At 46.1% G+C, this 17,443-nt stretch overlaps 1 protein-coding gene across 3 annotated transcripts in view; it reads left to right on the top strand.

The window, feature by feature from the left end:
• LOC138566889 (galectin-4-like) overlaps positions 1-17,443 on the top strand; it is a 341,874-nt gene that overhangs the window by 102,040 nt on the left and 222,391 nt on the right. For 2 of the 3 annotated variants that reach the window (XM_069644615.1, XM_069644614.1), the window contains exon 2: positions 1,939-2,027. The exons of the other annotated variant lie outside the window; for it this stretch is intronic. In XM_069644615.1, coding sequence (XP_069500716.1) covers positions 1,939-2,027 — 89 coding nt within the window. The remainder of the gene's footprint in view (positions 1-1,938; positions 2,028-17,443) is intronic. 3 annotated transcript variants of the gene reach the window in all.

Raw genomic sequence — 17,443 nt, 5'->3', positions numbered from 1 at the left:
AGATAAATGCACCCTTGTAAAAACGCACATATAGCAATTAAAGAGAGTGTAATAACACAATTACTCAGGTAGCGCTGACTTTTGCTTCAGGTCAGTGCCACCATTCAGTATACGGAGTGGACACGTTCAAAAACTTAAGCCGAATACACTGAACTTTAGATACCTTTGTTTTTCAGATACAACAAAGTAGCCGATAGTGCGTCTAAATATCGTTAAGAAAGATTGCATTAAACATTTGGTCTACCGGCATCCCTTACAGCCCGATGCAGTTGCTACCGTTTCAGGCACATTCAACTACGTCAGGTTTAGACTCACTTGTTTTTGCAGTGCAGCGTAGCATCTAACGGTAGATGTTTACTCAAGCAGCAAGGCAGCTTTCGTCAGATAGGTGAGGCCCACATGATTAACCAATTGGGCCTACTGTAGTTTTAGTGTTGACAAAAACACCTACCATTACACTGCTCGTATAGATTTAGCCGACAGCCAGACGCCCAGCCGAACAGCCAAACAGCACACTTCGGTGCACTTCTGGTGCGCGCACACAAGGAAAATATAGGGTTGATAGAAAATAGCGGGCGGGGCCAAACAGTCACTGCAACCAAATAACAAAGTCGGCAGTCGGAAACAGTAAACAGTAAACACCCTTGAGTAGGAATATGGTCCAGACTATTACTTGAGTAGTGGAATAGAGCTGGATTGAGAGGAATTTACACCGTGGTTCCATGAAGCAAAGTCAAAGTCACTTCCTCTTGGACATGCCGCAATGCAGGCAGAGAAACTAGCGACGAGGCGGCGTGGACATCCAAACAGTACATTTCCGTGCACTTCTACTTGTAATCTTCCAGATTTCTTCCCAGAGACCGCTTCCTCTGAGTATATGGGTAAATATCAATTCTCCTTTCAGGCTGTTTGTGATGCGAATGTTCCTCTTCGTCCCATAAATCAACAAAAGGGCATAAACCTTGGTTTTGAGCTGCCCAAAAGGTGGTGAACCCGGATTATCATAGGAAAGCAACGGCCTGGAGGAAATCTAACAAGGAAAATGGCCATGTCATCGTTAAGACCACCCTAAGTTGTTATAAAATAGCTATTTTTAATGCTAAAGCTATTTTTATTCGGATCAACAACCATAGTAGCAGACTTCTAATCTAAAATGAAAGAATGCTCCTCGTGCAGCAAATTGACCAACCGGCTCAAATCACAAGCTATCCGCAATGAGAGGACCCTCAAACAATCCTCTTGTCACGCACCCAACCTCTGGAAGTCGATCTCGTTATCAGCTCAGAATGCCCCCACAATTCTAGAATTTCCCAAATCTTTCAACAACACCTGACCAAGGACTTATCCTCATTAGCACAATGGGCGAGGGAGCCAGCCATTCAGGTGGCTCGGAGGGAGGGCTGACACTACCAGTGAAAGCCTACGTTCTATGCTGCCTGATAGCCGGCACCCCGCCTACCATATTTCCCCCGACCCTGCTTTTTTTTTTAAAATCCCTCCCCCTAGCTAGTACATAACTGGTTGCAAATCTAACTTTCCATGGGAGGCAAACTATAAACCTATGACCATTATATGTGCCCCATTCTGATTTGAATGTCTTTTAGATGTGTTATAATGTGCATGTACGAACTTTCCCAAACACCCATAGTTAATATCACATAGGTAGGTTTCTATGGGGCCTGATGTCTTGAGGAGTCACAAGTAGCTTCTGGCAGCACTTGGCGTCAAGCTAACCAGGCTCTTCTACCTTACAAGCAGGAGCTTAATAGCGTCCTGCCCTTGAACCATGTGTCAATAGATGGAAATTTGAAAGAAGATGTAGGACATCTTAAAAGTGAACACTCTCTAACCAGCCCCTCAACACCGCACATGATGCACAGCTGCCTTCTTGTGTGTTATCTCTAAGTAACATGTGTCCTCTTGTCTGGTCTATTTCAGAGCGTGCCCTTCCAGGGCCCCATATTCGGAGGACTCAGTGATGGGAAAATGGTCATCATTCAAGGGCAGGTCCTCCCCCACATCAAGAGGTGTGTTTGTCCATCTTGTCATCTTGTACTCTATTTGGAAATTAAATGCTTATTTGCAATGTTTTTTTGTTATGAGCCAAGTGTTAAATTATGGCCATTGTACCTCCTTTATGTCTGAAATATTGTTGGCTACAACCACATCTGTTGAGAGACACGGGTGTCCCTGAAATGTGCTGTTGTCATATATTCCCACATCTTCTTCAAACCAGGGTAAATTAATCTCCAAAAGTCCAACATATCAATGGCAGTGGATAATAATCTCATTCTTCCCTTCCCTTCCCTTCCCTTCCATTCCCTTCTCTTCCCTTCCCTTCCCCTCCCTTTCCTTTCCTTTCTTTTCCCTTTCCTTTCCTTTCCTTTCCCTTCCCATTCTATACAGGAGATGTTAGTTACATGCCTTCCAGAAGTCCATGACAGTATTACTCCTGGGCTGCAAGTGATCCTTTGATGGACACAAAGCAGAGACACTAGTTGGGTCCAGGAAGGACTGCAAAACAGAAACAAGATGTTTTGCAGAGTTGGATGGTTGAGTGAAAACCATTAGTTCACATGCAAACCCAAGGCAGCCTTAGTGGTTGCTACAAATGAGACATTGAGTATTGGGGTTATCTGACACAAAGGATTTTAAGGATTGGATCTCTATCTCTCTTTGAGGTTGATGTTTATGCTAAAGGAGCACTTATTTCACCAAATTATTATTAATGCATATACTTGACTGATATTATTTACAATATTGTATAGTGAAAATGATATTCTACATTGTTAGCTGTTTACTTTTTGTAGAGCCTTTACCTTTCATTTAAATTCTACTTTAGTAATTACTAAGTACTTACTTAAGGCAATGTGACTATGTCAATTGGTTGGTCAAGCCAAAATTATGAGTGCATATACATATATTTCTTGGGCTTGTGAATCTGTACATGCCAACATCCAGTGGTTGGTGTGGTGTATTACATTCTGTCTTTGTTTTTTGCAACAACAGGGGTGTATTTTTAACACTATCCCTACCCTATGTGTACAGTTCCCCATGCTCGTACATGTGTCAATGTCCTCAGATTGTTTTTGTTCCAGCATCAGGTTGGTTGCAATCTTGCAGGGTTCAAATATAGATACAGATTTAACATTCAATACCTACCAAAATTGAAAAATATTGTTCACTGATAATCTTCGTGCTGAATTTGAAAGACCATCACAGCTTGCGGACTTCAAGCTCAATGCTGATCACAGTCTTCTCGATGGTCTATGCCTCTACGCCAAAGGGCAAACAATAATGAGAGCTGGGGGCTAAGTTGGATATATAAAGTTAGCCAACCTAGAATGCCTGTATATTCCCTTTAAAAAAAAAAAAAGATGTTCGGCTTCACGTCCATTTCAGCACTGATTGAGAATACTCCTTTTACAAGTTGTCCCTCCTGCAATACCAAGTTCCGCAGGGTAGACACGCACCAAATGTACAACAATTGTCTCAAACGAGACCACAGGGAGGATGGGTGTTGAGCTTGCAAGCTTTTCAAGCCAAAGTCACTAAAAGAGCACAGGACAAAGCACTGGGCTGCAAATGCTATGCAGTCCCAAAAGCTTCAAGCAGAAGATTTTTGTCTTTACTACACAGAGAGCGATCTTGTGTACCCAGACGAGTCCCTATGAGTGACAGGTAGGGACCTTAAACAAATGTATCCTAATTTGATTTTTATCAAATCTTTATCTGAAGAAACTTAAACTATATTGTGTATCGATTGTGATTTGCTGGCATTTCCTTGATGAAGAATCCAGGACCAGAAATGCATTGGGCATTGATAGTGTTCTGTTCAAGCATAAATATACATTCGAGGGGATTGGGTCCTCCGACGTATTCCATATCTATGACATGTAATCACCACAGCTGTGCTGCTTTGGAAAATCTTCGGCGTCTGTGTCCTGCTTCGATGACATCGATACGCCGCCCTCGAGGACCTCCTCCGATGGCCGATGTCACTGGATGTTATAAGTAGGACGCATGACGCCCGTAGCCTCAGTTCCGTTTTTTCCGCGAACGTGTTCGCTTCAGAGATCTCAGCGCGCCTCGACTCTTTGGAGTTTCTGTTCTTTCTCAGTTCTTCGAACCTGTTCGTATTGTGAAGTATATTCATCGTGAAGATGTCTACCTCGTCTTTCACCCCGCGTCCGGGCTTTAAGAAGTGCAGGGACTGTGGGTCCAAGATCTCAGTGACGGACTTGCACAACGCCTGCCTCTGGTGCCTCGGGGATGCCCATGACACGGATGACTGTGTTGACTGCTAGTCGCTCATGTCCAAAGCCTTGCGGGAGCGCAATAAGAAGTTGTCGGTAGGTAAGGTGTCCAAGCCACGGAAGTCGAGGTCTGCAGGGTTTACGACGGACGATTTGAGGGGCGTCTCTCCGCATCGTCATCGGAAGTCCAGTGGGTCTCGGTCCCGGAGTCGGTCCCGCCACTCCTCTGCCTCTTTGAGGCACTCCCGGAAGCGCTGTCATGGGTCGCCTTCTCCGTCCTCATCCGAGGACTCCGCCCGTCGGCGGGTCGCTTATCCCACCAAGCATGCGACTCTGGAGGAATGGGCTTCCTTCGGCAAGAAAATGTTAGCGATTCTTGAATCGCAGGGCACTGGTCCGTCCGCGCCTCCGAGTGGGGTCAGTCGTGATCGGACGAGAGACACCGCTCGCACGCCTTTGGGCTCGGGTGGTCGGCACGATTCGCGGGAGAGGTCCCGCTCGGACAAGGGGAATCGTTCTCGTCATGCCCGGTCCAGGTCCCGGTCCTCGATGCGCTCGATACCGTGTGCACCTGTGGTGTCTTCGAGGAAGACGTTGATGCCGGTGGCGCCGAGGTCGTCGACGGACTCTTTCGAGGCCCCGCCTCCGAAGAAGTCGTCGACACCATCGGTGCCCAGGCTGTCGAGGGACACACTCAGGGCTCTGGCCTCGAGGCCTGTGTCGACGCCATCGATGCTGTCGGCGCCGCGTTCGGCGTCGATGCCGATTCACTCGACGCCCTCAACGCCTTTCGAGGCTGTTTCGACGGGGGTACCCCAGGGCTCGGTGGAACCCCCTAGAAAGGCTCTGGCCAAGGTCAAGCATGGCTTTGTTCCACATTCTGTGCCTTCTTACCGCCATCTTGAGTTTATTTCAGAGGTGGATGAGGGCTCTGATGATGGCAGGGTTCCTGATACGGTGCCAGACGAGATTCTCTTGGGCTATAGCCAGATTGAGGACCTGCGGCAGTCCCTGCACGATGCCAGTGGGCTGGACACCTCTCCGGAGGTGGAGTTTTGTACGCCTGAGCCTGGCACTCATGCCGACTCCTCGTACCGGCGCCTTAAGTCTAGGGTCACAGAGTACTTGGGATGGTCTGCTCCCCCAGAGGATTTTCTTCAGGATGACCTTACGGATATCCTCGACCAAGGTCCACCAACTGACCCGGTACTTCCATTCCATATGGCTCTACAGAGGAGGGTGGCGGCGGCTTGGACTGCTCCGGAGAGTCTCCCGGCAGTGGGCAAGTCTTTGCCATGAAAATACCGCCCAGCCAGTAGCGACCCCTGCTACCTGACCAAGCACCCCACTCCGGAGAGCAGCTACGGCCCCGGCAAAGCAGGCGTTGTATCCTACCATCCCTCCTGATAGGGACGACAAGCGTTTTGACGACTGGGCGAAGAAAGTGTTTTCTTCAGGGGGTATGGTGCTTCAGGCGGCCAACTCCGTATGTGCCTTGTCACGTTTCACGCACACTCTGTGGAACTGTGTTTCCTTAGCGGCTGAACATATTCCCAAAGGGGACGAACGGGATGGTTTCCTTGCCATGGTTCAGGATGGCAAGGATGCCATGTGTGAGGCCGTTCAGTCGGGTTTGGACATGGCAGATTTCGTCAGCCGGTCCATGGCGGCGAGCACCGTGATGCGCAGGTTTGCGCCTGATTTGCAGGACCGGCTCCTCAACATGCCCTTTGACGGGAAACATCTTTTTGGCAGCAAGGCTGACGAGAGCCTTGAAAGGTTGTAGACCTCCAAAGCTGCAGCAGTCAATGGGCGCTGCAGTTCGCCAACCTCTGCCTTTTCATCCTAGGGGACAGCAATGGAGGGGAGGTTCCTTTCGTTATTACTCATCCTTTGGTAAAGCGAGAGGAGCTGAGCTGCCAGTCAAAGGGGCCACCGTAGGAGTGCCAGAGGTGGAAAACAAGGTACTTGAGGTGCCAAGGCAGCTCAGGCTGTTGCCTCTTTGCCCTCAGGCAACGCCGCAGCCTCTTCAGCTCAGTCATGAGGCCATGTCCCATGGTTCGCCGGTTGGGGGAAGGCTGGCGCAGCATCTTGCAGAGTGGTGCGCCATTACTTCAGATGTGTGGGTTCTGGAGATCATAACCCACGGCTACTGTCTTCCTTTCTGGCAGAGGCCTCAAGACAATCCACCGGGAATCTCTCTTTGAAGAGTCTGGATGCGCTCCTTGCGCAGGAAATTCAATCCCTGCTGGAGAAAGGCGCCATAGAACTGGTGCCTGTAGCGGAGAGGAACAAGGGTTGGTATTCACCTTATTTTTTGATTTCCAAGAAAGACGGGGGTTTGAGACCCATCATGGACTTGCGCGGTTTGAACAAACTCCTCAGGAAGGACAAGATCAAGATGGTTACTCTCTCTCAAGTCCTCCAGGCCCTTCAACTTCAGGACTGGTTGGTGTCTCTCGACCTCAAGGACGCTTATTTTCATGTGCCGATACATCCAAAGCACAAGAAGTACCTGAGGTTCGCGATTGGCGACTCGCACTTTCAGTTTCGGGTCCTGCCGTTCGGATTGACCTCCGCCCGAGGGTCTTCACCAAGCTCATGGTAGTGGTAGCAGCGCACCTCAGGAAAGGGGGGATTCACGTCTACCCCTACCTGGACGATTGGTTGATCAGGGCGCGCTCTCCCGAGCAAGTCCTGGATCATCTGTCAGTCAACTGCCACTCCCTCCACAAGCTGGGCTTCACCCTCAACTTAAAGAAGTCCCGTTTGACACCAACTCAGAGGCTCCAGTACATCGGAGCTGTGCTCGACACGTCCCTGGGGCAGTGTTTTCCTCCCCAGGTGAGGGCTCATCACATTCAGCAGATGGTGCACAAGTTTCAGCTTGCCCAGAGTCTCCCAGCGTTCGAGTTCTTGAGATTGCTCGGTCTCATGGCATCCTGCATTCTTCTGGTGCCAGATGCCAGGTTGCGGATGAGATCTTTGTAATGGGCTCGCAAGCGCCAGTGGTCTCAGTCTTCCGGCAGGTTGTCAGACCATGCTGTCGCCCAGGAACTTCTGTGGTGGGCCGTCGAAGACAATCTGATGAAGGGGGCTCCATTTTGGCTATGCTGGCCGGAGGTGACGATCGTGACGGACGCATCCCTCACGGGATGGGGAGCTCATGCCAACGAGTTGACAGTCAGCAGTCGTTGGTCTCCGTCAGAGTCCAGACTCCATATCAATCTGTTGGAGCTGAGGGCCATCAGGCTAGCCCTGAAGGCTTTTCTGCCGACTGTGCGAGGGAAGAATGTCCTGATCCTGACGGACAACACGGTGGCCATCCCTACCTCACCAAAAAGGGGGGGGCAGGGTCACTTCCTCTGTGCAGGGAGGCGATGCAGCTCTGGTTCTGGGCAATCCAGCAGGAAGTTTCGATCTCGGCAGTTCATCTGGCCGGAGATGAAAATGAGATGGCGGACGCTCTGAGCAGGCAGAGCGCGATCTCTCACGAGTGGGAGTTGGCTCAGGAGATTCTCCTGGAGATCTTCGCCCTTTGGGGGACCCCTCAAGTGGATCTCTTCGCCTCCAGTGTCAACTGGAAGTGCGAGAGGTTCTGCTCGCGGGAATTTCCTCCAAAAGGAGCCTTAGGAGACACGTTCATGGTGGAGTGGTCATTCGCACTGCTGTACGCGTTTCCTCCAGTCCCCGTCATCCCGCAAGTACTGCGGAGGTTACGGAGGTTGGTTCCCCGATGATCCTCATTGCTCCGGCGTGGGCCCGGAGGACGTGGTACCCGGACCTTCTCGACTTGTCCATCTGCCCTCCATGTCGGCTTCCCTACCGAGACGATCTGCTTGCACGGGAGGGGGGTCAGGTTCTCCATCCAGAGGTCAGATCCCTCAACCTTCACGCTTGGTTTTTGAAAGGTTGAGGTTTAGGGATCTTTTTGGATCTGCCGCAAATGCCTCAAAACTTGGCTCTTTTCACTAGACATATAACTTAATTAGCCCCATTCACTGTACAAAGATTCATCATGTGCCCACATTTTTGCAACTGCTCTGTTCAGCTATTATACGCCTGTATTACCTGTATCTGACTCATAAAGCTGCGGTTACTGTAACCAGCCCCTTGATGCTTTCTAGTTCGGTGCGCTTTACAAATGACTAAATAAATAAGACACACCAAAAGAATACATTACACAGATGAACTTAAAATGAAATGCTCTTTAATATAGAGATACACATAAAACACATAAGGCGTCATTTGGCACCAAGCAGAGTGCAAAATTAAAGCATAAAAGCATGATTTACTGCTTTTATGCTTCCATTTTGTGCGCCAGCACATTTTGGTACCCTCCCAAGGCATAGGTGGGGCACAAAGCAGAGTTTGCATATCCACTTTGCTTTCCTCCTCCGTCTTGGAAGAGTACCAGATGTTATGCTAGCATTGAGATTTTCATGCAGGCGCAAAACCAGTGTATTCCTATGCAATCCGCTTTGAATTTTCACCTGCTAATTCAATAGAAATACACTAATGAGCAATGCGTGCAAAACGTAATTTGCAGCCATTGTTTATTTTGTGTATCCAAAATGCAGTGTAAAAGTGAAGAGTAAAGGTGATTTTGCCTTGTTTTACTCAGGGGATTTTGACTTGTTTTACTCTTCACAATTACACTGCGGCTTGCACATGTTTCAAATTGCATGCAGTGGACCTACCAGCGCATAAGTGCAAACTTTTGGCGGGTGCCTGAATGCAATTTTCAATTTCTTTAAAATGACCCCATACAGTTCAACAAAGTACTTGAGTGAAGTTGTATATCTAAAAAAACATATGAATTACCTATACTTGATGGTAAACTCAATAAATATAAGGATAAAGGATGGGAAGAAAAGGGGACCCTAGACAACAGTGAAGTATATTCACAGAGTCATAGGGGGTCATTGCGACCCAGGCGCAAAGGGATATGGGGCACCGGTAAGGACACCGGTGCAAGTAATCCCTCTGCGCCCTATTCCGAGGTCCCTTTGCGGGTCCTTCCTTAATGCCTGGTTTTAGCAGGCGTTAGGGATGGGACCCGCAAAGGGACTTCAGAGCTAATAACGGTACCATAATTTACGGTACTGTTATTAGCACCCTCCCCATTCCCATTCAGCCCTATGAGGGCTCAAATGGGAATGGGGATTGACATTTTCAATGGGGACTTACCAGTCCCGCAAAGGTCGGACTAGACCGGTAAGTCCCCATTGAACTAGGGCGGACACGGTACCGGTAATGGTGCTAGTCATGGCGCTAATAGCGCAAAGACTAGCACCAACCTCGGAATGAGGCCCATAGTCTGATTATGGGTGGTACAAACCCATATGGTATTGTGAATTTTTGAATTTTTATTACAAAATAAATTCTATTAGTTGGATCTCTTGAAATGTTTTTTATAATTCAATGCATGCACTGCTGGAGATAATGCCACTTAGTACTATCTGAATAATTGGGGGCAGATTTCACGTTAGAATGGGCAAAGGCCCAGGGGACGATCTATATGATGTTGAGTGCGATCAAGCATATGGTGTGTACAAATCAGTTGTAGTAGATAAAAGATCAGATAAAGAAGGGAAGCAGCTAAGTGTATGGCTGATTGAGCTGTTTTAGAGCAATACAAGCCTATATCCCTTCAGATCAACCAGGACAACAAACCATTGTTGGTCGCCTCTGATAGATTACTTCATCTTTTCTGTGTCTTGTTGGAACGATTTTACAGACTTCTGCATTAGTGAGAGGCTAGAAAGTGACCATTTTCCCCTCATGCTCACCCTTGAAACCTTGCTAATTCATGTTTCCTCCACACATAACGCAAAAAACAAACAAGAGAGGGGGGGTGTTTGTGCTACCCACTGCATATTTTATTAGGAACTCGAATATTGCTCCCATTTTATTTGAGTGTCTTTTGGTCGAACAATCTATCTTTTTAGCGAAAATTGTTAATTTCAAATCATTGACCGCTAGTATTAATGCATACTACACGGAGACAGATGTGTTTTTGCAGGGCCTTACGATGCTTTTGGAGATCAAAATGAATACAAATGAAACTGTGAATATAAAAGGCTGGTTTGACTCCCATTGTACGTTTGTGACATTGGAAAAAGAAGATCGGAATACAGACAAGCAAATAAAAATAGGAAAAAAACTTTAGTTGACGACACCTGGGATAAGCTCCTGGAAGCTTGTTGTGCCAAGAAAGGGATTTTTTTTTTTGGAATATTGTGAAGTCTGGTCCTCCTATCCCTGGAGGACAGGACATTTGCTGTTTGTTTCCGGCTGATGACTGAAACCTTATTCAGTTAGCCCGCCACAAATGTCTAAGGCTTACCTCTCGGTTTCACTTCCCTATGAGAGTATTATACCCATCGCCCCTCTTACTCGAGGGTCGTCAATCGGTAACCTGAGTTTTGGGTAGGCCTATGTATTGAAGTAAATTAAAGCACTAATAGCTGGTAAAGACCCTGGTCCTGATAATATACCTGCAGACTTTTTTTACATACTACCCGCTTTATTTTGCCAGTCATTCTTTTTTATATTTTTCATGTCATGTTAGCAGTAAATATCTTTCCAAAGTTCTGGAAAGATGTAATTTTATGTCCAATATACAAAAAAGGCAATAACAATCTGCCGTCCTTCTACAGCACTATTTTTAGGACTGATTTTCTATACTCTGGCCTGGTGGACAGATGTATAGAAGGCCAACCTATATTGTGACAAGGGCAACTCTGGGGAGCTGTAGCCAAATCAGTTCAGGTAGCAGTGACAGGCGACTAGGCCAAGTTCTTCAGAGGTGGCAAGATTGTAAAGGGTCCACAATGAGTTCACACAATGGGAATCACAAATTATATTTAGACAGGATGTATAAAAAAACAATTATTATTAATTGGCCAAAACACACAATAGAAAAATGACTACTGGCAAGTAGAGTTATCACACAACACTGGCAAAATAAATACATACATACATTCACTTATTATAGGGCATAATATACAACACAAACTCCTGCAAAGGAAAGGTAAAGTTATTATTATGCACTTTAGGTCCACAGAGAATGATCCCTAACTAAAAGAGTCCAGCCCTAAGTTGTCTGGGACCTTTTGCCCAATAGTTCAGGTAAAGTTCCACAGATTCTTTGAGGCAGGAAAGAAATGCAGAGAGGGTTTCTGTTGTCCAGTGAAGGGTTCTAATTAGAGTACAAGTCAAACCAGCTAACAAAAGTATCCCCAACTTTCAGAAGTCATGCACAAGCAAGCAATGGCAAAGTCAATAGTGTTAGAATGAAGATTATTAAATGGCCGTTGACTTATAATGGGAGTATAGGGGTAGGTAGGAATCACTGTAACTTACCTCCCGTACTACGATTCTTCTCCAGACTTGGCAGGACAAATGACGAGGGTTCGAGGTTGCTTTTCCCGCTCTTAGTCGCAGCCCTTGATTCACAGAGGTTGTAGGTTCTAGCTGATCTCCGGTTGGTGTCTTTCACTGTTGCAAAGACTCTTGAATGAAGAATGCAGCGAAACTCAATGCAGGACTCCTCTCAGGACTGGACTCAGGTCAGGTACGTGATTTTGGACGGTGGTCACCGCAGCACAGCGACGCAAAGGGACTCAACTGCCACAGTCAGACTTTCCCTCCTATCTCGGGCCCCCTTGAGGCTAGGACTCCAACATTTCGCAGAGGTGAGTCCTGTAGGGCCAGCTGTAGATCCCCAAAGTTCCAGGTCGAAACTTGAAACGGTGAAGACGGCACTACGGTAGCCCAAATTCAGAGCTGGTCAGCCACAGAACGGTCTTGGGACACTTCCAAAGGCTCTTCGTTGCAGGGTACCGAGCAGATGTCAGGAATTAATGTTCCTTCCGCACCCAGGGTTGCAGCTCATTAGCAGGACTGCTAAAGATCTTCAGCAAGACAGGGCTCTTCCAGGACAGCAGCAGAAGTTGGTAGCTAGGCATCCTTCTGACGGGTCTCCGGTTTCTTTGCAGGCCTCACAGCTGGATAGAAATCTTGGCTCTTTCAGGTTTCTCCAGGATCTCTGAGGAATGAGTGCAGGGGTCCTTTTCGTATCCTAAAAGCCAGGAAGAGCAGCTGCCCTTACTAGCCAATGACAGGACTAGCCCACACACATACCCTAGCAGTGATTGGACCACTGCTGGGAACACTCATGCATATAACCCAGACACACTGAAACCAGTTTGTGATTGGGGCCAGACAGTCACAATCCACATCCTGCCAGCAAACACACACAGCCCTCCAGTAGCCTGCAAAAAGCTTCTGCTTTCCCGGGCACTAGAATTCCTTATAAGGATTTTCCTGGCCTCACAGGCTAGGAAGAAGTCTAAAGAACAAGATGGCAAAAGGACATGCGAAGAATCACGTGGCACGGCCATGTTTGACCAGTAGCCACAGTTAGTAGCCAAACGCGGAAAACACGGTAAGGTTAAAACGAAAAGTGCCAAAAAGTGGGGAAAAGTCCCTGCTGCCACCAGCTTATCCTTTTAGCACATCTAGAGTAACCAAAAATCCTCTGAGAGTTAGTCTAGTGCAAAACAAAAACTGTACCCCATTGTACTGAAGTGTAAACTGCTTTGTACAATGATAAAAGTTACCACAAGTGATACAAGTAACCAAAAGTAGTAACACAACTAAGGGAAACAAGGTTTCCCAGTATGGACACCCTGAAGGACATGTCAGTTTCCCCATAACATATGAGCAAACGCCAGTGCAGTGAAGCTTAGGGCTTCCCTGTACTGGAAAAAGAGCAGGTCAGTATCAAAAATAAAAGCAAAACGTTTGGGGGGGTTGCAGAAAGATGGAAGGAAAGGTGCAGTTAAGAGAAATCTTTCCCAACACCTACATCTCTTTTAGATGGTACGTTGAAAAAAATGTTCACGTACATTTTTACACTAACTTAGTGACTGGGTGGAATCACATAATATTTGATTAGATTCACACCTGGGATTGCGTGATAGTTTTGGCACTGCACACCAGGTACTAAATTTGTACCTGATCCTTGCAAATGCTGAATACATTGAAGAGGAGCCCAAATGTGTAGCCTTTATGGACTTATCAACAGCTTTTGACTCCGTTAATAGGACTAAACTGTGAAGTGTCCTACATAAACAGCGCTTACTAGACCACCTGGTCAGGATTATGGTAAATCTTCATAGTGGTAATGGGGTGCAGTGAGAGCAGGTAGGCAGGGCGATTGCACCACATGGTTCAAGGTTAATATGGGTGTTAGCCAGGGGTGTGTTTTATCACCCTTCTTATTCTCCATATACACTAACAACCTCGATGCTGCACTGCTTCAGGGCCAGGTGGATGTTCCCTGTCTTGTCTCATTGCAAGAGCCCCATGTTCACTCCAACAACTGATTATGAGATATGTAAACTTCATGGCCTCTTTGAAATACGTCCAAATCTGTGGTTGTCACCTTCCCAGCTAGTAAGCACCTCAAACAGCGCTTTACTTATTTCACTGGACCAAATGAAAAGATCCCTTAGAAAGACTACTTTACCTTTGATAAAAATCTAAGGGGTCTTACTCACCTAAAGATATCTGCCAGAAAGATGAAGTATTGGCGGCCTTAGTAAGTTTTACTTTTACTTTACTTTTATGAATTTATATTGTGCACGCCATGGACCCGTAGGCTTAAGGGCGCAACAGGACAGAACATGAAACCGAAGAGATTTGATGGCATGAACAGATAACTGAGTAGTATAGCTGGGGCTGATTTCCTTAAGCAAACAGAAATGTCTTCAGTTTTCTTTTGGAGACATCAGTAGAATCAATGCCTCTTTACTCTAGGGGAAGGTTGTTCCAAGCACTAGGGGCAGCAGCAAAGAAGGCTCCTTTTAAGGCCTTCATGGTTCGACACCTGGGGATCATCAAAAGGTCCTGATTGATGGACCTATGTGATCTTCCGTGTGTTTTGTTAGATAAGAGAGCCTGTAGGTATGCAGGAATTTTTACCTGCCTACATTTCTGAGTTATTACTAGCAGTCGAAAAAGGATTCTAGACTTTATTGGTAGCCAATGAAGAGTTTGTCTTGCTACTGACACATGGTCTCTCCTAGAGAGAAAAAATGCAGGTCGGTTAGAGGGGCACAACGGTGTACTTAGAATCTGTAGTAATATTCAAATATTCAAAACTAATTTCAAACACTTTACATTATAAAGAGTAATTTCAGGTGCAATAGGGAGAAGTCTCAAGGCCACCCGAGAAATAAAACAAATACACCAAACACAGCCGGTTTTTGCTAATCGTTAACCCTATTGATGCACTCCTAACAGGACAGAAAGTCTCAAGTATATTCAGAGTCATGCATGTGGGAAATCTCTGGAGTAGGGTTGCACATAGTGGTCTAATGCTATATTCAATTTGTAAGACAATTGCAGGTAAGAACCAAATTTGGTGGACCAAAGTTCCTTTGAATGTTTAGACAATTGATTGTCAAACAATTAACAGAAAGTTAATTGTCAAAAACGTCATTAATGGTCAACAAATCACTGACCGTATACTGCTAAAGGTTCTCGTGAAACACACCATCAGTCTCCAATATATTTAAAAAATGTTAGGTGTAGTTCTAAAGATTATCATGAAAACATACCATGAGTCTCCAATGTGTTTGAAAATTGTATTCAAATCAAATTAATGATGATGCAAGGCAATGTTCATATTAATTCATATAAAACATGAAAAACATCTCCAGCACAGACCAGTTTCAGACCACTCATCAAGAGAACTCAGTGTTAAATTATTCACACAATGGTGTTTCTGTACATAATCATTTTGGAACTCAAATTGTCCAATGCGCTCCTTTTTTTTAAAGAAAAAATGGCAACGTGCGCCGGTGCCATGGTTTCCATAAACACAGAGAGGGATCGGGCCGCGCGTCATGTAGACGCGGTTTGTTTGTTTGACACAGGAGTCCTCTGTCTATGCTCGTATCACGTCCCCCGTGACTCGTAACACGTCGCCTCAGATCCGGTTGTGGGCTGTTAGCGTCCATGTCTCCCCCCCCTTGCCGGTGATGTGAAAGCCATTCTCACCCCGGGGTTCATCTGGGGTGCAAACGTTTTTTTCTTCACCAATGGGAGATTCGCTGCTTGCACAGCCAATCTCCTGAGGGGAAAAAGAGACTAAGTGCCTTTTCCATTTCTGTTGTGGCAGCCGGGATTCGAAGGAGCGCAGGGGCCGGAGCTCAAAGCTCTGGTCCCACAGGTAAGTTGGGAGGGGGGAAGGGTTGAGGAAGGGGGTTTGTTAGTTTTGTGGAGTGTGGGTTAGGTGGGAACCTCTGCCTCCGCACATAAATGGGGAATGTATATTCTCGCTCACTGTAACAGCCATCTGAATGGCCAATGGCCCTTCCCTGAGTGTGAATAAAGTTTTATGAATGAGCCATAGTCAGGACCCACAAATGCCATACATAGACTTGTCACAGATTCCCCACAATTTCCCACATACAAAGTATTACAGATAAACCACTCCAGGATGTTCCTATCATTAACATTATAGTGAGGTGTGAGAGAAGGGGTTAAACGTAAGTACAAACTAAGCCCAGAGTGGTAACCAAAAATCGCAGTTAGTTAGATTTGCAGCACCAGGCCGTTATAGGCCCATGTACACTCTTAAAATCAATGTAAACTCACAAGAAGGGATTGAAAGGACTCTTTCTTTAAGTCCATTCTTGTAAGTTTGGTAGAAGTGACCTGCAGTTGTTTTTTTTATTGAGAACCGCAATAAACCACCTTTATACACTAAAAATCCCAGACTTGGCTGAAAATTCCTGGGACCCATGATGACTCAAGGAAAATGTCTAGTTCCTGGTTTTGCTTTAGTTCCATACCTGAATTCAGTCATTTGGAGGAGATTAAAAGTTCTTTAAGGTTTCCCCATAGTAAATAATGGGACAGCCGGTGCTATAGGGGAAAGGCGGTTAAATACATGTTCTACCCCACAGGAACCGGCAAAGGAGCAACCTACCCCACAATGTGCCAATTCCAGGGCCAGCAGATTTGATAGCCAGCCATCCAGAAAGGGAAGGAAGCAGAGCCTGATTTGGTGCGATTGATTCTAATTGCGAATCACAGTGGTGGGGGCATACCACACCCCACAGATCCAGGACCCTGGGGATCCCTGATAAGAAATCTGATCAATATACCAGAACCCCAAGACTTGTGGTCAAGGACTCACAGCACCAGATGTAGAGGATTTGTCTCTGGAATGACGAAACAACCCAGTGAGTACAAGGCTTCTTCCATAGGACAAGAGTCAGTATCAGCTACCTGGGAGTTTAATTCTAGCACAGTGATGATCCAGCTGACCTAAAAGAAGAAGAATCTGAATTCCCACGCCGATGGGCAAATCCACAAGCAATTCAGGTAAGAATCAACTGATCTCAGTAATTTCTCGTCGATAAAGACATTTACTCCTGGACTTGCCTAGGACAGACCTCCAATCACACAGAGGTTCTGGCATCCGTTGAATCATTCTGCCCAAACACCCAGGTCAACCCACACACAATGCATATGAAATCAGTCTGGGGCAGGTGTCCAGACCAACTGAGTCAAAACCGCTTATTTATTTATTTATTTATTTATTGTTTTAAAAAATGTTTAATTTAACACAGTATAAACCTTAAACATGTTGAACATTAGTCCAACGTATTAATATCAATTACTTTCTTCAAATCCATCAGTCCCCACTACTAGTGGACTCAAATATTTTTTTTCCGCATTTCCATGGCAGAGATTCTGATGCCAAATGTTTCCACTGATAAAATTCCTTCCCACCACAGCTCCTCAGTCAGATGGGAGTATTGGTGTAAATATTCTCCTAAGAATGTTTGATGGAGGTCATTCAGACCTAGGCAGGATATCATCAGATGTTTCAGTGTCTCTGTTTTTCCATCAGAATCACAGTATCGACAGCAAAAGTCTTTCTGAGCAATCTGTTTTCTCATCAACTGGAGTTCCCTCGTTGGAAGAATATTCAATTGGCTCCTTAGCAACAAGTCCCGATAGAAGGCTGATGGACATTTTTTTTGGTAGTTTAGGGGAAGAGTTTGTGTCTTAATTTCCCAGCTGATATTGATACACATTTTATAGCCTTTTCTTAGGTCAGAGGCGTCTTCCCAATCCCGATCTTTGCAGTGCATGGTGTG

This window comes from Ambystoma mexicanum, chromosome 2p, assembly GCF_040938575.1.
Source record: "Ambystoma mexicanum isolate Mex_15411 chromosome 2p, UKY_AmexF1_1, whole genome shotgun sequence".
NCBI classification, from domain to species: domain Eukaryota; kingdom Metazoa; phylum Chordata; class Amphibia; order Caudata; family Ambystomatidae; genus Ambystoma; species Ambystoma mexicanum.
This window is presented reverse-complemented; position numbering and strand designations above follow the sequence as displayed.